Raw genomic sequence first — 23,557 nt, forward strand, 5'->3', positions numbered from 1 at the left:
AACATTTTTGGCAACCAAACAAAATACTACCATAACGGCATGAGCCTTTTAAAGAGCTTGACCGATAAATATTATACATATTAGCCATAATTAATGCAAAGAGATCATGAAAACCTTTCCCTAGAAATCACAATATAAACGAAAATACCTATTTCAGGAAAGTAAAAATAACATATTCCGAAATCTAAAAAAAAATGTAACTCAATCACCAGCTTGATCTCAAGATTTTAGTTAAACGAAAGAAAAAAAAAACACATAAGAGATCCTTGCAAATCGAACTTTCAACGAGCGAGGCCCCTTTCATATGATCAGCACAGTAAACCATATGGGGGCACAATTTATCACCAGCAAGTGGATCCTAATGATGCTTTCGCACACTGGATGGGTCACACACACACACTCAGCAGATGCTAGCACTCGGAAAATTCTTTGCTGGAGTTCCACTAAAATGGTCTCAGGTCTCTGTCTTGCACTTAAAACTTTCTTTTTCTTTCTTCGGATATTCTGAATTGGTTTCAATGTTGTTAGCGGTTAACTCCGACAGACACTGTTTCGATGTCTTGAAGCAAAAAATCCTCTTACGCAAACCACTCAATGCTGTAAAATTTTAAAATGCTACAGCTCTGCCCTCATTTATCATCCTACCGGCTTGTAAGAACCGCCGCTCGGTTCTTATTACGAATCTTCATTTTCTCAAGTTGCAGTGTTGTGCCGTGATAATCTACCACGTAGGAAGAGGACAAAGCTACATTCACAATATCTTTATTTTTACATAGAATATACCAGCAGGAACTTCTCTTAACTAACCACCTTGTTTAGTTGTGCTACGATTTTTATATAGGGAATATCATTAAAAGATTACAGATAATTATCCCTCGATCATGTGATCTCACGTGATCTATATAGAAGGAGCAGATTGCAATAACGAAATATTATTGGGCTTTGCACTGCAGACAGAGCCTGGCTTAAGTCTAGAGGGAAAAAAATTGTCTGGTAGGTACTTTAAAGGAAATCTCATCTGAGCCTAGAACATAGCCATATATGGTATGAGAAGCATTTAAGTGTGTAATAAATAATGTCTGTGACTCATACGCGTCAACATATAAGTGAACAGAACTTAATATGGAAAAGGCCTAGCAAAGGATTTTTCATATTACATATATATATATATATATATATATATATATATATATATATATATATATATATATATATATATATATATATATAGGGGAATGTGGGGCAAAGTGAAATGATGAAATATTTACTCTGCTTTTAGCGCCACCTATATAGCAATATTTTAACTATGTAGTAACACATGTAACCTATTCAAGTCAAGAAAAAATTAACTCTGAAAATCATAGAACATGATAATACAAGCAATTTTCAAAAAATGTTACTCATGTTGTAATATTTTGCTGTAAGTCGAAAACTATTTTTGGTATTATTAAATGATAAATTTCTTGTAATTAACATGTTAAATATTAATTAAAACCTTCTAATATTCGGTGCAACGTTTATTTAGTTGATATTAAGTCTATTTTTATTTTAACTTGTTTGTACAATTAGACAAGTTCATGCGGGGCAAGGTGGATGTTGCAAAGTGAAATAGTTAATTTCGTTTAATTTTTCAATAATTTATTAAATCTCTTACTTATTTTTTATTAGTTTCTGTATTAAAATACCTTAATTTAGTAATTCATTTATTCATTTATTCACTTATTTTCCTATTCATTCACTTTTTTACTCACTCGTTTATTTTTCCTCATACAGTAATTCATTTTTTATTTTATTATTCGTTTATTTTTTTCAGCATCTTTTCATTTATTCATTCAACCTTTTATTTACTGATTCATTTGATCAAAAATATTTTTTTAATCGAATAGAAAACATTTCATTACAAAAATATTTTGTTTTTCACTTTGCTCCATGAAAAATTAAAGTGAAAATTTTTAAATTTTTTTAAAGCGAAAATTCACCGCCAAAAGTAAAAAATACTATTTCAATGAAGGTTTTATCATGTTTGGTTTACAATGAAGGTTTAAAATGTTGTTTCTTTATGTACTGTAGTTTTCAAGACAAATTTTCAATTTGTTCATTTTGAAAAATCTCAGTCATCTTAACCATTTTACTTTGTCCCACATTCCTATATATATATATATATATATATATATATATATATATATATATATATATATCGCTCTCCAACACAAAGTTGTTTTCACATGACTTGTACGTAATGACATATAATGGATGGAATCAGTTGTGGCATCTCATCAGAATTTAAAAAAAAAAATAGAAGACAGTTTTTCAAATTTTTACCTTATTTTTACCTCAAAAGTCCCCTATTGTTCTCAAAAAAGAGTAGCAATTTTATCCTTTAAAATTCAAAATAATGCTGCAGGTAGTCTAGTTTTTTTTTTTTTTTAAACTTCATTTGTGTTTTATTTAATATTATTTTTTATTTAAACCGAAACATATATTCATTTCTGAGTTAAATATACTTTAAAGTAACAGAATAAATGTTTGTTATGCATTAGCGTGGGTGTCCACAGCAGCTATGTCTTACATAATGTCTACACATTTGAAAATTTATAATCATATTTCAGATAAAAAACATATCATTCTTTCTTCAAATTATTCTGAACTAAATGAATCGCTTTGATTTTAAAGAAATTACTTTTTCACTAAATTAATTTTTACCGAAAAATTTTAATGCTTAGCAAAAGAATGAAAAATTGTCCTACATGTTTCATTTTTAAAGAAGTGCACACTTCTACAACTGGTTATAAATCAATACTTCATTTTATAAACAATAAACAGGAAAACATGTTTCTCCTAGGCAACAGGTATTTAGATAAGTTTGCAAATTGTGGCATCTGCTATATTTTGGGAATAGGAGTTAAATACGAGATGAGTACGTCAATTCTATGCCATTAGAATGAATAATAATTTTAGCGAAGAATTTTTATTTAAAAATTTTTAATTGACTGATTTGCATACAGCGCTTGTATTTTTAACTGCCATAGAAAAGAATATTGTGTTGTAATTATTGCTTGGTTTATAATCAAATTTAAGTTGAAATTAATTCTTAGCTTGGACAAATAATAGTGTCATTTACATGAAATTTTTTGCTTTTTGATCATGCCAATGACAAAACAGACATGCTAATGACGTCCATGCGTATTAATGTTATTAACACTTAACTGCTATCCTTTATAAATATTATTTTAACTTGATCTTGATGCACATTTAGGCGCTACATTTACTACTTCAAAGAGTAGCAATATATTTGCCACAAAATGAACAAAAGAGCTAATTATTACTTAAGTCAGGCAATCGTTTATGAAAAACAAAGATCATTTTTAAAAGAAATTTTAAATAACTAGCACTGCTAGCAACAGTTATTGTATAGAGGACACTTTATTAACAAATCCTTTTTTTTTTCATATTTAAAAACTTTTACCACTAATAATATTTTAAGATTTTACTTTTGAAAAGTCTCCTAGTTTGAGAATCACCCATACATTTATTATTATTTTATTTTTACTATTATTTTAGACTATAAAAACCAATCAGTAAACATAATAGCATTAATACTTTGCACACATTTGAAAATAATCAATAAATCAGTTGAAACTAAGTTTTGTGTAATAATGTTGATTTTCTGTAATACTCCACACTCCAGGGTCCCCAGTACCCAACACTATGCATTTGTGGTTTAACCAGTTGGATGGGACCCTGAATACAGCACTGGTTGCTTGATAAAGACCAAAAGTCGAGCATTCTCTGGTTTAGCCCCTCCAGAGGTATTGATTCATTTGGAGGACTTTGTGACCACGACAGACTTAACGTGCCCCAGTCACCCTTAACGACCTCGGAGGATCTTACACCGGCTTGGATCAAGCCCGTGGCCCTTAGGTAACGATTCCGACTTCCTACTGATCAGACCCCACGGCCTATTTTTGCAATACAGTTTGTATGTGCAATAGTTTCACCAGTAGAGCGATATAGTATATGTATGTATTTGTACATGTGTGTGTCTGGTGATGGAAAACTTGATTCAGATGCTTTAACAGCAATGAAAGTACCCAATTTATAGCGATAAATCATATCCTTTTCCTTCTAAGATTATTCTCAGGAGCCACTGTAAGTAGTTCTGATTCTACTATAGAGTATTTAATGTTACTTAATATCCATTTTGTTTCATTAGCTGTAGAAACATTTACGTGCAATAAATTTTCCAAGGTTTGGTCGAAAAATGCTGAGATTTTCTAGAAAAATTTCCCTCTGCATTTCACTGTAATTATTGTTACATTTTTCGAAACCGCAAGACGTTGCAACTGTAAATGAAATACGGCTCTTTGCAGTTGATATATATAGGTGGATTGTATTCCCAACACTTCAATGATTCCGAGAAAAGCTAATATAGCAGATATCTCGAAAGGTTTTTCCTCGCTTTTCTAAACCCTTTGGGTAAAGGGAGGGGGAGTCAGTAGAAAATCTTTTGCAGTGAAGCTTCGGCGAAACTTTCAGAAACAATTTTTTGCCGGGAAACTTTCAATGGAGAAAACATTCTCTCAAAGTCGTAGAACATGGATTCCGGCAAACATTTAACATCCTTGGTGTCTTTTTAAGCTATATGCAATCAAACTTCACTATAAGGACGCTCAGACTATTTGTTTATATTTTTATTGAGCATTAATTTTGTTATTTATCGTATTCGCGTATTTGTTTTATATTTATTTTGTTATTTCGAAAGGATTTGCTTTTCTTTTATGTTTCATCAAATGCTTTCGAGGTTTTAGTCTAAAATAAAATAAATCTGAATACGCTACATTGGATTTGCATTGGAATAGCAATATAGATTCAATTATCATATTTTATTAGCTTTGGAATGTCGCAATGGCTTTCCGGGGCGACTAAAAAATACTTTGGCCACTGATTCCTTCAGAGCAAGAATGTTTTAGAACTCGTGTTACATTGAATTTCCCTATAAGCACGGAGGGATAACTAGTTCCGGTGCCTAATATTCTTCCTGGCTGAAAAACTTTTACAATTTTTGTTGGTCTCCGGTTATTTCAGATTACATTTTTTCACCTCTCTATCCAAATTTAAACCTTCTCAGTCGAGAGAGGGGGTATTGGAATAAATAAGAATAATAGCTACGTAACTGAAGATCAGTGTACAGTGATAATATAAACTTATAATATATGAAGCAATGAGAACCAAAGGGATGTAAGTGCAAAACTAAAAATTTTGAGATAACCAGTACAAATGGTAGGTGTACCTCTCCTCTTGTCTTACGGCAAGAGATAGTACTAATAGCCCTGGTAGGTGCTGCTGTATAGCATGAACTAGAAAAAAAATTCAGTGGAAACCTGCCTAGGTCGTTATCTTTAAACGCGTTTTACTCAAAACTTGAAAATGTCCACTTACATCCCTTTGCTTCTTATACTGCCTCATATGAGCTTTTCGTTTGATATTTAATGTAATAATAAGTGACGCATATAGTACTTAAAACTTTCCATTAGAGTTAAATGGTGTATAAAATGTGACCATGATGAAGTTTCATTTGTGTTAGAGAGCTTTAGCAAGTTTTAATTCTTAAAAGAGGGCGATAACCAGAAAAAAACTGAAAAAAAAAAGTCCGTTGCAATGGATATTTATATTATTCCGATGCTCAATTTTTTGCCAAATCTTGACAAAATAATGGTGTTATTACTTTCTAGAAAATGCTTTGTCAATATACTTTTAATATCTTGTCATTCTAGATAGCAGAAGAAACTTATTTTTCGATTCCTACTATTAGTTTACATTCGCCTTATTTATATTTATATATCCTGTTCAAATTTTGAAAACGTGAATAAAATACTTTTTATTCATTCACTTAAGTTCAAATATATTTTTTAACTTGTTGTAGATGACACTTGAGGTTAACACGGTTTTTTCAAATATGAATTCATCAATTAAATTTAATTAATTAATTTTTGTTTTATAAAGATTAAATGTCTCTTTAATAAGATATTAAGCGTGACATAAAAGTCCAACACCTTATATAGAAAGGAAAATGGAAAATTGCAAGGAAATTCGCTCTTTTTTTTTTTTTGCCACTTAATATTGTGATTATATCTTATGCATATATTTACAATAATTATAATTATTTAATAAAAAGTAACTAAAATACAATTTTTCTTTGTTGATGTAAGTAGGAATTGACTTTTAAAAATTTATATTAATGGTTTTTTATAAGAAAAAAATGTTTAATGATGAACTTTAATAGACTATAGAAGCCACTAAATAAGTTAGTCTTGTTAATTACACTGATAACACCATTACAGCTTAAAACTTTTCGCAGCTAAAAGCTAGAATTTTATGAAGGGTCAGACCCGGAAAATTTACAGCAGAATAAATGAAATATCGCTATTTTAGAACTTACTGACACGAGAACAGAAAACATCTATCAAAATTACAGATAAATCTTAAATTATGATAAATATATTTAAAAAATTTTAATTTTGAAATCAAAGGTAAATGTTTTTAAAATATATCTAAATGTGTCACCATCGTTAATCTCACATTTTCAAATCAATCCGTGAATACGTCATCACATTGGAAACAACGCTGTTGCACTCGACGTCGGAAGTAACACCTAAAGGATATTATTTCTCAGCACTTTCATTCTTTAATAGCTTCAATCATGTGTGCAGTTTTCTACTCTACAGCAATTTCGTTCCTTGTCTAAAGTTTTGAAATGTTTCTATGCATAATATTACGTTTAGAAAGTTGGTATCTAGCATGTATTTAATTTTTATTTAACAAAAACCAACTAGCATTAAAAACGGTTTTCTTTTCTTTTTCAAAAAATACTAAATCATTTCCACCAAAAAATAAAAACTACATCAGAAAATAACTAAAATATCTTAATTTGCAGTTTCAGAAACAATAATACATTATTGTTATTTATTCTGCCGTGGAGAGGTAAAGGGAAAAACCCACAAATTTTCCCTTTTTCCTCTCCCCCTCTCATGTAATCTTTTGTAAAAATTAAGTTTTATAATCCATTAAAACAGTTTTAATCTCTCGAAAAGCGTTCAAAATGTTCACAGAAATTCTCGCAACTAATTACGTCTACGTTTCCACGTTTACGAATAAAGATGTGAGACTGAATGCATTAACGCCATTAAAAGTATCCATTAACAATAGATTTCAAGGACACTCGTTCTTGAAAAGACGTTTAATGCCAGTCACTTCCTTCAACTTTCTTAATCTAATAAGAACCGGAAAAGACCGAAAAGTCATGTGGCTTGGCTTGATGAATGACATTCTGTCTTGGTTTCTTAAGAAAACGCTTCTTAAAAGTGAGCTCAAAAATGAGTAATTTACTCAATCCATTTGCACAAAAATGAGTTATTTGGTCAATACATTTCACGGATGTGACATTTTTGCTCTTTTACTCCCGAAATTTTAAAACTTCAACTTTTAAGTATAAAGAAACTTTTCGAAAAGTTGTACTTTACGTTACGAAGCATAAGTGTCCGAAAAGTCCTTGACACGTTTTAAAAATTTATAGAAAAGTAAGAAATTGTTGTAAGAATATGTGGTTTGCGCCGTAATACATCACAGGTTCACAAATTTTTCATGACATCGTAAAAAATGGAAAAAAACAACATAAAAGTGTAATAATAACTAATCACTGTATCATCACAGAAAGAAAAGCAAAACGTCATGTGAGGTGTTTAATCATTTTAGTAAACAGAAAGCAACATTTCATTACCTGAGTTCAATTTTTGTACCGTTTGGACATTGGATGAACATGAGTACCGTTTAGATGTGGTACAAGCAATATAAGGTGCACATAAGTCTGTGAAGCATTATAGCACAAACCGCACATTCCTACGAAAATTTGTTGCTTTTCTATTAGTTTTTGAAATAGGTCAAAGACTTTTCGGACACACCGTATACCAACTAAAAGCCAAAGTTTTTTTTTTTTTTTTTTTAATCCAAGAATAAATAGTAAATATATGCATGAAAATGTCACACCTATGTAAATGGATTAAACAAATTATAATTGAATATTTATCAAACTATTTAACATTGGTGATAGAATAGGGGGTTGAATGAACAAATATGGGATGTGGCTTCGCAGTGATTTTGGAATGGTTCCAAACATTAATATTATATTGCATAAAATTAAATAAAAAATGAAGCTCCTAAAGCCTCAGTCCTGAATCAGCTAATTGTGTCCCAATTGACGTCGAATTCCTTTCTTCATTGTTGAACAATGTATGCACACTTAAGATTGCTCACGAACTGAAAGTCATTTACGTTCGCGATTCCTGAGAGAGAAAAAAAATTACCCCTTGTAATAAATAAACTAACTACGAATGTGGTTATTTTTTTATCATGTTTTAAAGTAGAGTCATTCCATTTGAAATCAGGCAGGCAGGTATGAAAAGTGTCATATGACCGATTTTTTTTGAAAAAATTACAGTAGTTACAACTAAGTAGTTACAATATCCTCTAGACATCGTTTTTGAAAATTTAGTTAGGTTTTTTGATAAAGAAAACAATTTATTTTTGTGGGGGAAAAAACTGCATTTTTACCAATTTTATTTTTTTTTCTCCATGAAAAAAAAATTTTACTCAACGGAGATGGCAATCTGAAGCCCTTATATGGTAGTTTCATAGCATATTTTATTATAATCCTTAAATGCATACAGCCTTGGAAATAAAATTTGAAATTTTGAAAATTTTCAAAAAATAACGATTTTTGAAGTGAGTTTACTCAAAAAACCCATTTTTCTAAAAATCTAAAAATTGGCTCATTCGAACCCCTTTTAATGCTTAACAAGTGGATATACACCGCATCTCGTATTTTTTCTCAGAAAATGTTTTATGATTTTTTTAAAGTGACCTTATCGACCATGGCATGCATGTAAAATGAAAATGTCTAAGAATTTCATTCACTGAAATTCTGATTATATTAACGCTTAATAGCTACAATAATAGTGTACTTTATCAACAATTAAAATCTTACTGACTTTTAATTACATACGTGTAACAAACCGCTTTTGACAACCCAGTGTATTCGTCTTTTTCTATGACTCTGTGCGTATATTTCCAACCCTTTCATAACAAAATGTTTTAAAACTTTTTCTGTGGAAGTTTTGCCTTCATTCAAGCAAAAGGTGTCATAATTTATTAAATGAAAATAACATCTAAGAACCTTTAACATATTTAACAAGCATGATGGTTTGACTATGAAATACATCCAGTATTTTAATTTATCTGAAAACCTCGGGCATTCCAATAAAGCAAAAAGTTCTATGAATTATTGATGGAAAAATCGTCAAAGCATATAATTTTATTTCGAGTGGATATTACGAATGTACTCATAGCGCCAGAAAATTCTTTGAAAAAATCGCAATCAAATTAGAAATTGCCGAATTTGATTCTAGAGACATTTAACATATTTCCAACCCTTTCGTGACGGTTTTGAAAAAAAAAAAAGTTTTGATACCTTTTCTGTGGAGGTGTATATTCAAGAAAAAGACATCTTGAAATTATAATGTAGCAAACAATAATATCTAAGGATCCTTGACATAATAATCAAACTTGAAGGTTTGACTATCAATACATGCAGTAGTTAAATTCATTGTCTAAAATTCAATACTACGCTGAAGTATAAAAAAACAATCAGAAGTTCGGCCATTGAATTATCATTTGAACAAACAACAATGAAATAACTTGATAATTAACAACTTTTGAATCAAGAACGTCTGATTTAAAGCATCAAAATTTAATTCTACATATTCTTTCCCAGCACTTATAAAATGTTCAAATGCTTATTTAGAAACCGAACAAAATAAAAGCTCTTGAATTTCGGTTTAATTGGTATTTCACATTGAAATGAGAACTACTGAAGTTGAGCAGGACGAAAACTAATCACCTCTTGATTAAAATTTCCTCGTTATCTTAACATGTTTTACTGAAGCTGAATAGAGCGAAAGGGAGAATACGAATAAAAATCAAATTAAGTGAAGTAAAGTATGCTGCTTTGCTTTTCTGTTGAAGATTTTCCATTGAAAGACCTCTCGAGGAATTTTATCAGAATTTTTAAACATGTCTTTTTTGAAGAGTTACTAACTTTTTCGTAAAGTAATTTAAGTGATTTGGAATCTAAACCATTCTCAGAAATTTTTACTTTGAGTTAGAATCTTATTCCTTCGTTTTCAATTATTTTGAGCATTTCTATTTGTGAATTGGCTTGATTTTCAAGTATATTGGATTATTTCGAAACGAAAAAAACATGCCGGAAAAGGTCATTTTTCCTGCATGTTGTTTCAATTTATTGGAGGAAAGTAAATGTTTTGGAAATTTCAAAACGTGAAGATTTCTTTTTATTTAATTTTTATCGTATCTCGTATGATTTTTTTCCCTTGAAGTCCAAACTTTTAAGTACATTTTTCGCATATTAAATACTTCAGTAAACTCATGCAATAAAATTGTTTTAAATAAAGTTCAAGAATTTTTTTAATTTAATATGAAAAACTTAACCTTCACACTCACTGCTTGTGCTGAAATTTTTAAAAGATGACTGAAAAAGGTCATATTTTCTGATATGATTCCATCCAGCGTCCTAATGATTTTGTAACCTTAATCAAGCTCAAGACAGAAACGAATATTTTTGTTCATGTTTTCTCGTATATTAGCTTTGAAGAGTCAAAGCAGCACACTGACTAGCATTCTTTTCGGGATCTTGACACAGTAGTTTGATGTCCAGTATAGTTTTTCCAGTAAGACTTTTCTCTCTTAGAGTACAGGAAAAATTCCAGAAGAACTATATCGCAACGAACCGTGGTAATCGAGAAAATACGTAAAATTTTCTAAATGGTTTCCAAAAGGATTATAATAGATTTTAACCCTTCTTGTTTGTGGCGCCACAATTAGCGTATGCTATTGTAACGATAATTTGGACGTTCTCGCGATTTCTTACGATGAGAAATTTTACTAGGCATTCAATTTTACCGAGAATGCCTAAGCCAAATCTATACTCTAGGAAGCTTCAACATGTCGCATGATTATGCAACATGAACGCTGACGACTTTCTTCATCTTGAAAATTCACAGAGTTCCAACTACCGACCTTATGAGTAAGATACCAACGCCTAACTTCTACGCCACCCTACCGTCTAAGAGAAAATTTTGACGTCATACTCAGTGTGTAAAAAAATGCATGCTTCCATGTACTTCCTCCGTCCAAAAACATGTTACAAATTTCTCTCTTTGGTCCGAAAGCGTAATATTCATTTACTATTCTAATTAATATGAATAACTTCATAAGCAAATATCTAACAACACAAAGGTCACTAACAGAAAGATTTAACTTTACGAACCTTGACCAGGTTCTCACCTTGTATAGATATTTTTGTAATCATCAATCTTGATAAATTTATGAAAGAATGGATATCGTTGAATAGTTATATTTAATAAAACAAACAAAACTATTCTACTGTTTTTTTTTAAATTTATTTATCGTCAGTCAAATTTAGCTTACTTTTTATCATCAATTCTAAATAATAATTTTGAGTAAGAATGGTCAAAAAATCAATTATGGTTATAGTCATATGTTCCTGTAACTGAAACCTTAATTTTACTTGACCAGTTATAGGCACATTAGCTTGAAAGGATCTTAAATATCTTTATTAATGGCAAAAATATACCCATATGATAGAATAAAACTAAGAAATTAGTATTTACAAATAAAACTACGATCTGACAATAAATAGAAATGTCAGATCCTTCAAGAAAAAAAAACCTTTAAAAAATTAAAGAAAGTTGCCTTTTTTTCCCTTTTAAACATTGAATACGATCATACATAAAACTTTTGTTTGTAAAAAATGTGGTGGGGTGTTCTTGAATGATGCTATTTTGAGAATCTACTATTGGTGTTCATGGAATATCGATTACGTACTTGATATTGATAATACAAGACAAACCTGCCCATTATTGATTCGGTGCCCAAAACTAGTAATTTACCCTAATTGTTTCTAGATAAGTTTGAAACGTAAAAAATCTAAGAACCAATATGTCAAAATCCAATTGTCGATTAGATATAAATCTTATAGACCACTCATCTTTAAAGTTTTTGACCGTCATGTATAAAACTTAAGGAATAGGATTTGTGGGAGTGCCGGATTTGGGGGAGCAAGTCTTGGAGGCAACAAATTCACCCTATTTATAAAGGTTTTCTTCGTCGATACTCGATATAAAAACTTAAACCAAAATGGGTATGAGTGGCAGTTTCAAGTTGATGTCCATGTTCGAAAAAATTGATGATCAGTGCACTGGGATGAGGGTTCGAATTATCTAGGTATACGTCAATTGGTTTGTGTTTATGACCGCTTGTGTGCCAGTTGCTTTGATTTAGAACTTCTTCGTTTGAACTAAATTTAGTTTGCATCAAAATATGCCTTATTGTTCGAATTGTGGGTGTCATTTTGATTTATTACAAATCCGCCATGTTTTCCTCTTAAATTATTTAAATATGCGCAAAAGTATTTGCACTTCATGTGCCTACTAGATGCCAAACAACGGTTTATTTAGAGGCAAAATAATCTCAAATATACTTCGTTATTTTCTCAATTGTTATGGAAAGTATGTCACAGTGTTGGAGGGAGGAAACTTCAATTAGTTTATAGTTTCAAATGCTTCTTTTAAATTATAAAAAAACTTTCATTTTTCATCAAACATATTTTTGCTTTCTTTCTTTTTACGTTTGCAATGTAAAGTAAAACACTACCAACAACAAAGACAAAGTAACCAAAACTTGTTTCACAAAAGAAAAAATTAACCGCAGTTTTTATCACCACTTGAAACGGCCAAATTCACGTTTCTTCCTCCCTGTCAAAGTGTTTCAAGTGACCTCCATCTAAAAAAACTGGTCTTCTTCTTGGCTTCTCCATTTTTGCACTTAAAACTTAGTTACAATGCCCATATCTTTAATAAGGGCCACAAGGGTCGTCCACAAATGATGTCACGCTTTAAGGGGACCGTAGACCTTCCAAGTAGCTGAAATCGGTCAAAAATATGATTTTTTTATTCAGTGGAAGTAACAATATATGAAGTGTTCTGAATCGTATGAAAAAACCTCTTGTTGATCTGATGTTTTATCGCGAAGTTATATGCGTTTAAAAAAAAGTAAACAGAGCGTATTTTCCATTAAAATGGCTGTAAAACATGTAAACAAAGTTGAAAAACTAAGTGTGAAACTTGTAAACTAAGTTTCAATAAATTCTTACATTGGTATTAATGTCAAATATTTAGTCATCGTGAAAATATCTTTCGGGAGGTATTAAAATACGAAGAACATGAAATGTAGGTGAAATTAGACTTTAACTTCATTTATCTCGGACTGGTGAATTCGATGCGACACAGATTGAAAAAAGCTCCATGCGACTTAATTTTTGTTCGATATGCTTCAAATTTCAGAATATGATACTTTGATAGTAGTTTGATAAAACTGGGTATGCATTAAGGTTTAAGAGAATTTTATGTTGCTTAAAAATATTAAAGTTTTGATTTTTATGTAATGTTTGCAACAAAAACTATTGCTTTACGCGAAAAAAAATACTGTGCATTTAAAAATTGACCAATCCTTAAATGGATGCCCAAAGTTCTTGGCAGTGTTCTGTTCTTTGATAAAATGCAAATTGTTTGAGAAAAGAACAAAAATTGAGTCGCATGGAGCATTTTAAAATTTTTATTTTAAATTTCAAAATTTTTAATTTTAATAAAATTTTATATTGCATTTTTTTGCTTGATATTTTGCATGCTAATAAACTTACTAACTTTTATGCCCAGTTTCATATTTCAAAATTAATAAACAAAAGAAAAATCTTTCAAGGTCCACGGTCCATTTAAGAGGGGGAGGGGTAAGTGAAACTATGTCATTTTGTGCAAAGAAGAGGGAGGGAGTAATAAGAAGTGTGACATCACGCATTTTTTCTACCAAAAGCTTATGTAATATAGCATATAGCATGTGACAAGGGGGGGAGATGAAATGTGACACTTTGTTGTAAAAGGGCAAGGGATTCAAATATGCTAAAATGTCTAACGCCATTTATGGATAATCTCATAACGCTTGGGTAAAGTAACCAAACCTGGATAGAGTAAGGTGAAATGAAAATTCCCTGTGAAAATCTCTTTATTTTATAGTATTAATATTGAGCCTCCATATAAATAAGTATTATTTAGCACTGTGAAATACCTGTTATTTTGTTTTTTAGAAGGTGATAAATAAGTAATGAAAATATAAGAAATGGAAAACGCTTTTTTAAGGTTGCTATGAGCCTTTAACAAGAAATTGTACCTTTCTAGAGGAATTACAGTAAAACCTGTGAAGTTACCACCCTTGTAAGTTGAGCACCTGTCTAAGTTGACCGCTTTTATCAGGCACAGAATTAGCCATTACCATATAAATCAACCTCTGTAAGTTGACCACTAAAGTAGTGCACCGCAAGTGGTTAATTTACACAGGTTTCACTGTACTTGCATTTATAGTTATAGCCAGCGCTTAATTTCTAACGAAAAAAGTGTAGGAGCCCTATAGTCTTCGAAACTTATTTTCATACGTAAATAGCATGCATTATGTTTACAACTATGAGAATATGTGAATATTCTCATAGAATTGAAAGGAAGTACAGTAGCTGAGCTCCCGTCAGCTTCCATTTTATTTAAGACCTGGTTTAAGTAACGGAGAGGGAGTTAAGGTACTGATATAAACAGTTCAAATAGCTGTGATCTAGAATAGTTTAATGTTTAGTTGAAAATTTTCATCCAATGCGCAATAATCTGATAAAATTTATGGCTAGATCAAATTAATTTTAAAAAAATGTTTCAGAAAAGCTAATATTAGATTCATATTGTAAAAATTAAAAAAAATGTCTTCAAAATATGGCATTCAAAGAAAGAAAATCAATGCTCATTAAAATACATTTAAAAAAATAATTTGACCTACTTTCATAACAAAAACATTAATGAATATTTATCATGAAGAAACGTTTTTAAAATTCTGTAAAATCGCTTCCTTGCCTTTTTTTTTTTTTTTTTTTTAACATTTCGTTTAACTTCATTTATGAATGAAAAACAGCAATTAAAGTGTGAGAAATGAAATGAAAGTAAAGTGACCTAAAAAACTTACCTCCAATGAGTTTAAAGCACGAAAATTTTCTTTAAAAACCTTTATTTAAATAATTTAAATTGCATACGCTAAAACTACTCTATGACTGACATATGTCGCTAAACGTTGATGTTCAGTTAATTGTGGTTGAAAATGCATCAGTCGGTTTTCAGTATGATGGTTAAATATAACACAACTTGCATACTACTTATAGCGTCTCGGAAGTAACCATATATTTCTCTTCCCCTTTATTTAATTTTATGTACATTGAATGAATAACTTAGAAAATTGACAATCGATTGAAAGTATCATTTTTTTGCTCTTAACATCGATCGATTTGCATCAATTCAAATTATTTCGCTAGAGCCTTCAACATTTTAAATCTTTTTTTATTTAATGTATGATATAAGTAGGAATTCTCTAAAGAAGATTTTTCAATTTATTCTATTTACGTTTGACAAAAGTTTAGGAACATCTTTCATTTACAGAAGAAAAAAGGTTTCCAAAAACAAGTTTTTAAAACTAGTTATTCGACTAACAAAAAACTTTTCATCACCTTCTCTAACATTAAAAAGAGGATTTAATTTAAAAATTCAAACTTCCAATCAACTTTTTGTTTTTAATAAAATTTATAGCTAAATATTTAATTTTAAAGTGCATTAAAGAAATGTAGCATACATTAGTATATTTAACATCCGTCTTTTCTTTCTAAAAATTCACAGTGATACCTTTGAATCGCAAATTAAATTCGCAGCCTTTACATGAAAATATATTAAAAGATATATTTCAACAAAATATTTTGCTATCCTAAAGGACGCCGCCAGAATTTTTTTCAAATTCGCTGCATAAATATACGTTGTCAAGCTGATTAGATAGCGTAAAAGAGTTTCCTTACATTAAAAAAATGTCATGTCTACATCTTTTTAAAAAGCAAATTATTTTATGTATCGAGAAAAGTCTTGACTTGTTATTGTTTACAAAGGCATCACTGAAGAGTACGCTATTTTTAACAATCAATAACTTATAAACTTAAAATACGTAAACTACTTCAAGACAAGCAAAAACAAGTTTACGAAGTTGACAACAGAGAAAAAATGAATGTTGTTTTCCAAATCGCAGTTCAATCAAAACATTTTTCTGTTTCTTCACGCAGGTTAAAAAAATAACTGATAACATTTTTCTTCAATTAAAACCAAAACATTGAAAAGAGCAAACATTCTTGCAAGACGAGATTGTAAGTCTAGGTTCACTAAAAAGAGATAGTCAATAACTTACTAAAAAGGAAAAGAAAAATCTATGAGGGAAGTTAATTTATCAATAACAGTGAAGAATAAAATGTTTTCTTAAAATGAAAAAATCGTTAATGTAAAGTAATTTAACTCACAAAATACACAAAATTAATAGAAAAAGGAAACGAAAATTAATTCCAGCTTCATGAAAATCTGAAATCAAAAAACCCGCATTTAAAACTAAAAAATAAACTTTTATTCAATGCAAACAAAAAACTTACTTAGGATTTTCTTTAGGTTCCCAGTATTTGCAGAATAATCGATGACCCTTTTTATTGATTATAGTACCTGAAAAACTATTGATATCATCGGAGGAGACAGCGTGCGGAGTCATGTTCAACCATCAAGAGAGAACTTAGAAGACGCGAGGAGAAATGAAAGCCACGAGGAATTTCCTCTTCGTTTACTTGCAAACTCCGTCTTTCTGTGTTCCACAAAGATACTCGCGCATCGCAGAATCCACGTTTACAGTCTGTTTACAGTTTCAGCCACCAATCAGAAGCCGAAATTAGGGGAGGTCCTAGACGGAAATGACATCACGGTAGTGACGAAGTTGATCTAGCCGAAATTCAAATCCTGAGGAAAAGGTAACCAAGCAGAAAAAGTTTATTTCTCCCTGATAATCTTATTATAGCTCCTCTTTTTCTTTTTCGATAAACTGTCAATTATTGTGTTGGTTGGAACATTGATAACACACTGATTGGAATGAAACAAAAACAAAAAAAAAGGTTGCTTTAATCTTTTGCTGATTCATGAGAATTGTTTTTATTTCATAAATAGTTCTTAATTTATACTGATGATAAACGGTTTAAAAGAACATAAGAATGGTGTTTTTACGCTTCGTGAAAACGTTTCATTGTCGTCAGTGGTTAATAAATGTATAGGGGAAAATAACTAAAGCTGAAATTTGAAAAACATTCAAAATGATTACGAATGAAAAAAAGTTATATTTTTCAAAAGCTAAATTCGGTAAATTATTGTGTTGATTGAAAATTAGCTATCGCTTCGTTTAAAATGGAAAAAAAAAAGTTGCTTTTATCTTTGCTGATTCATGAGAAAAATGATTTTTGTTTTAAAAATAGTTTTTAATTTGTACAGATGATAAGCGGTTTAAATGCGATGTTTTTGCGCTTCGTGAAAACGTTTCACTGTTGTCAGCAGTTAATGAATGTATAGGGGAAAATAACTAAAGCTAAAATTTGAAAAAACGATCAAAATGATTATGGATGGAAAAAATTATATTTATCAAAAGCTAAATTTGGGAAATGATTGTATTGGTTGAAGCATCGCTATCGTTTCGATTAGAATGAAAAAAAAATAACTGCTCTTATTTTTACTGATTCATGAGAAAAACTATTTTTGTTTTAAAAATAGTTTTTTATTTATACTGATGATAAACGATATAAAAGAACATATGAACGGTGTTCTTTCACTTCGTGAAAGTTAATGTGACAGTTAATGAATGTATAGGGGAAATTAACTGAAGCTGAAATTTGAAAAACAATCAAAATTATTTTGGATGGAAAAAGCTATATTTATCAAAAAATAAATTTGGGAAATGATTGCTTTTATTGAAACATCGCTATCGTTACGATTAGAATGAAAAAAAAAATATCTGCTCTAATCTTTGCTATAAGAAAAATGATTTTGTTTCATAAATAGCTTTTATTTTATACATATGATAAACATTTTAAGATAGCATAAGAACTGTGTTTATACGCTTCGTGAAAACGTTTCACTGTCGTCAGCAGTTGTTGAATCTATATGGGAAAATAACTAACGCTGAAATTTGTAAAACGATCAAAATGATTAAGAATGAAGAAAGTTATATTTGTCAAAAGCTAAATTTGGTAAATTATTGTGTTGAATCAAACTTTGATTAGAATGAAACAAAAAAAAAAAAAAATAACTGCTCTAATCTTTGCTAATGAATGAGAAAAATTATTTTGTTTCATAAATAGCTTTCAATTTATATGTATGATAAACATTTTAAGAGAACATAAGTACAGTGTTTTATGTTTCTTGTAAACGTTTAACTGTCATCAGCAGTTAATGAATGTATAGGGAAAAATAACTAAAGCTGAAATTTGAAAAGTGATAAAATTATTACAAATTTGAAAAAGTTCACTCTCAAAAGCTAAATTGCGTAAATTATTGTGTTGGTTGACACATTGATAATACGTCGATTTAAATTTAAAAAAATGCACCAATCTTAGCTGATGCCTGCTCAAAATTAGTTTTATCTAATTTTAAAAAATTTAATTTATATAGGTGATAAAATTTGTTAACGGAACGTAAATCTTTCATGCAAATGTTTCATTTTCACCAATTAATAAATGAATACGGAAAAATAACTTGCGCTGAAATGTGAAAGTGATAAAAATAAAAGCAAAAAGAAGATGTGTCTGTCAAATGCTGACAATTATCAGGTTGATTGAAAGAATGGTTACATGTCGATCATAGCGAATCGAAAAAAAGTAGTTCTAACCTTAGCTGATGCATGATAAAAATAATTTATATATGGTCATATTATAATATTATAAATGCTAAACATTTTCATATCTCATTCTAGAATCTTGTTGAAAATTAACGTGTTGATATATAAATTATAAATAAGAAACCTAAGTCATGCAGGAACACATGTTTACCAACACAATATGGACGCAATGCATATGTACGTACATAAAGCCAGAGACTGAAAGAACCGAAACGGGTCACAAATGGTGATAAATTATTACACAAATTTCATTTTATACAACATTTTAGTTTCAAAGAAAGATTTAAAGCAGTTGCTAAATGTTGTAGCATACAGTTATAATACACGCGTCTCAACGACAACGTACTGAAATCCAGCCATTAAGCAAGCTTTCATCAATCAATGAGTTCTTTTTGCGACGTGTGTATTGCAGCTACAGGTCGCAAGTTTGAATAACAGCTTGATAACTGAAATGATTTGTGAAATCGAATTTGTGTAAAGAATTGTCAATATCAGCAGGGGTGCCCACTTATGGGGGGAAGGGGTCATTGCGCAGAGTGCACCATTGAAATTTTTAGGGGGGGTGTTTTGAGGGGCATTTTTCTCCTTTTTTGGGGAACTCTTGCTTTTCGGCAAGGCCTTTTGCAATATTTAGGGGGGTGTCTGTGCTCCTAAGGGGAGGAACCCATGATATCTGTCACCTATTCAGCATCCCTCAGCGTCTGTCTTTGTGTGCATGTAGCGCCTCAGGATTGCATTTATGACCATGTGCTCCAGTGTGATTATAACTTAATACTGTGATCCTACGAAACAAATATGTATTAAACTAATAATTTAATAACCCAACATATACACTGGTCTACAAAACCAGTTAACAATTAGCAACACAAATCAATTAACAAAAACTTAGTCCTGTTATGTATGTATATGTGTGTGTATTTCTTAGGGAATGTGTGACACATTGTCATATTATCGTTTTACATATTCTTCACATATTATGTCTTGAACATTTACCGATGCAGAAAAATTATCTTTCATGGCAGTTTGGGAAGCATTCCGCAGCTTGTATAATAACACATTTGCCTACAATTAAAAGCTGGGCTACTTTTATTATATTCCGCTTCCCCCAAAGCCTACTGGTTTAAATACCACGTCCTTGATTTCTTATAACCATAATTAGCTTAAATATTTGCTTTATTACGCATTTAAGTTAATTTCGAGTTTTTATTGTAATGCAGTTTTTTCCCCCTTTTGATTGCAGATTTTTTTCGAAACCCTTTTTTTTACCAATCTTGCATAGTTTTCAATACGTTAGAATTAATTAGGGAAATAAATAACATATGAGAGGATTACAACTGATAATGTATGTAATATAAACCAATGTTTTTTTACTTTGTAAGTTTTCTTGTACAAAGATTGAAGAGAAAAAATAATTTGGTAAAAGAATAAGAAACTTTTTTATATATGATCCCTAAATCCACTACATTGCATTTAGTGAAATCAAAAGCAAGAAAAAATCAATTCGAGTACAAAAAAGTTTTAAATCAGTATAACCAATATTCACTGAAGTATGAAACGCAATGCTTTTGAACCGACACCAGTTTACACTCGCAGTCAATAACACCTTTCGTGGGGAAATATAGCGGCTAACAATGGTGAAAATTATGTGTATGCGTAGAGTGTTTTTTTTTCTTTCAAATTATATGTTTTATACTGTGTTTTTGTGCATCATATCATAGCGTTTGCATTTATTTTCATTAGCAATGAAAAATATAAATATTTTGTTTTTTTACTTCGACAACCTGTCATTATTCTGAAAGGACGATAAGTTCCAATCTCATCTTTTGCATAGTCTCTTAAAACTGCAAACTCTAATATTTCTTTGGGTTTTGGTCGCAAATGTTTTAAAATTTTTGTGTTTGAATTTTTTTTTTTTTTTTTAATGGAGATTATTTCCCTAAAAGCAAGCTAGCGGACCTAGGATGCGTATAAAAAATTAGATTTCTTATGTTTTCACTAATTTTCTTTTTTGCTTCAAACTCTATGCATCTCCCTTATTCTATTCTTATATTCCTTATTCTGACCATTTTTGCAGTTGAATTTATGTATCTACGACTAACGGTTGCAAAAATAGAGGTCTTACAAGTTAAAAGATCAAAGCTTGGTAAATGCTGACATTTGCCAGTATTTATATGATAAATGATAATTATTCAATACTCATACATTTTGCTATCTTTTACATTTTTAAATACGTCATTTCAAAAATTTGGAAGAAAAATTATACTACATAAAGTAAAACATAAAATAAATGTCCTTCCGCATTTTTGAATAATCAGAAGTTTAGTTTAATTAAAATTGTTTAATGCAAACAGATCATTTCAATTGAAGATGGAGGACAAAAGTGGTACTCTATGCGGGTAGTGAGTTAATTTGATTTCAAGTATCAGTGGAGCTAAAGTTAATTATATAACTAAGTTTAAAATTAATACTTCAATGATTTAGGGCATCTCTGGTCGCATACTACTCATGAACTTAATGAGTATGTATTTTATAAGTCTTCAATTTACATCTATAACTGTGTTACTGGTGTCATTTTGGAACTTTTTTCTCTAAACTATTTTAAAGAGAAATTAATGGCTCGTTTGCTTGTTTTTCTGTTTCACATTTTAGGGTTCATTCAACTTTATTTTGTTCGATTCGATCGAATTCTATCTACTAGTAGCAAAAAATTCCCTTTTGGGTGAGGCAAAGGAAATTCCTGGATGCGCGATTGGTAGGTACAATTGATCGTATTCGATGCAATCGAATTCTGTTGGAGTCGAATGAGATCTGCTTCCCAACTACAGCAAAACTTTCTGGGTTTTAGGGGATGTGTGATACACTGTCATATTATCGTTTAACATATTCTTCACCTATTATGTCTTGAACATTTACCAATGCCGAAAAATTATCTATCACGGCAGTTTGGGATGCATTTCGTAGCTTGCATAATAACACATTAGCCTACAATGAAAAGCTGGGCTACTTTTATTATATTCCGCTTCCCCCAAAAGCTTACTGGTTTAAATGCCACGAGTAAATTCGTTCTTGATTTCTCATAGCCATATTTAGCAAAATATTTGCTTTATTACGCATTTTATGGAGTTAATATAGAGATTTTATTGTAATGCTTTTTGTTTCCTTTTGACTGCAGGGTTTTTTTGAAACCATTTTTTTATCAATTATGCATTAATTTCAATACGTTGAAAGTAATTAGAGAAATAAATAACAAGTGAGAGGATTATAACTGAAAATGTATGTAATACAATTTTTTTTTTTTTTTTTTTGTTAATTTTTTTGTAAGAAGATAAAGTTTAATATTTTAATTTTCCGTAGAAACCTTTATTTTCAAAGCTTTGTTGGTCTACTGTTGAATTTTCAATTTTATCAACATTCATATTGGTTTGAAAACACAAGACTTAACTACCCTTTTAGTTTGATGAGGCATTTTCAACTTTTTGCGTATGTATAAAGGCATTAGTAACTAATTTATACGTTGCATGTCTCAAGTGCAAATAAAAGACATTTTCCAACGTGTCTGTCATAAAAAAAATACTAAATAGAACCCATTGCTCACTTAATCATTGATTTACAATAAACTAATAACTATGATATCAAAAATTTCCCAACCATTGAATTGAAAAGAATACAATTAAATTGATCATCGTGGTAATAATTCAATCCAGAATATGAAATTGTGAAAATAAGAAATACAAATGTTTTACTAATCATTTAAGCCACATCATAGCAAGCTTTGTAAGTCTCCTGTTGAGGTTTGTAAAGGAAAGGTGTCTCGCTAAATTTGACAAACAAAGCAAGCTTTTAGGCTCTTTAGTTCTCCGTTGAGAGCATATGCTCAAGTTTCTCAGTTAAGTACTCCGTTATTGGTCGATCCATACATAATGCATCCAACAACGAATGTCCTGATGGTGTCTTTACTGTTATGACACAATTGTGGAAGCGTGGTGATGTTAGGTGATCAATCATTCCTGTAGCAATGTGGGGATTACTTTGTCTTGATGTATCTTTTAGTTATGATATTTTGTTTCGCATTTCATTGTTCGTTTTTTCTTTCTTTTCTTTGCTCTACTTTGATCAGCATCATGATTGCGGTTAGCTAAGAATATAGTTTTGAAAAAAGCGAACATAAGTGCTGTGTCTGTATTGGAAATATCTTCAATATTAAATGTCTGAAGGAGCCAGCGAATGCGATATTGACTGTAAATGCTACAGCTTTGAACCATTAGTCACAATTTAACTATTCAAAACGCTTGTCTAGAATATCTATCAACGAATTGTTTTCGTAATTATGGCTATGAATTGCAATTAAAAATATTTGTATAATGTTTACCCATTCTTTTATCGCATAAAACATAGCTAAAAGAATGTGAACACAAAAGTTAGCAACATAAACCATGCATTATTTATACTAGTTAAAAAGTTTTTGATGCTCATTTGTGAAATAATGAATCTTTTGAAACAAAAAACTGTCCTAAAAACCGATAATTACTTAATGAGTGATACAGGATGAGTCTAAACACTTGGGCAAAAACTTTAAGAGGTGTAAGAG

General features: G+C 30.3%; 1 protein-coding gene across 1 annotated transcript in view; it reads right to left on the reverse strand.

Annotated features, from left to right (window-relative positions):
* Positions 1–16,918, reverse strand: part of LOC129218384 (monoglyceride lipase-like) — a 134,992-nt gene extending 118,074 nt beyond the window's left edge. Inside the window, exon 1 of the mRNA XM_054852628.1 lies at positions 16,694–16,918. Within this exon, the coding sequence (XP_054708603.1) occupies positions 16,694–16,806 (113 nt within the window). The 5' untranslated portion in view covers positions 16,807–16,918. The remainder of the gene's footprint in view (positions 1–16,693) is intronic.
* Positions 16,919–23,557: the final 6,639 nt, after the last annotated feature.

The sequence above is a fragment of the Uloborus diversus genome, chromosome 3 (genome assembly GCF_026930045.1).
Source record: "Uloborus diversus isolate 005 chromosome 3, Udiv.v.3.1, whole genome shotgun sequence".
In the NCBI taxonomy this organism is placed as follows: Eukaryota; Metazoa; Arthropoda; class Arachnida; order Araneae; family Uloboridae; genus Uloborus; species Uloborus diversus.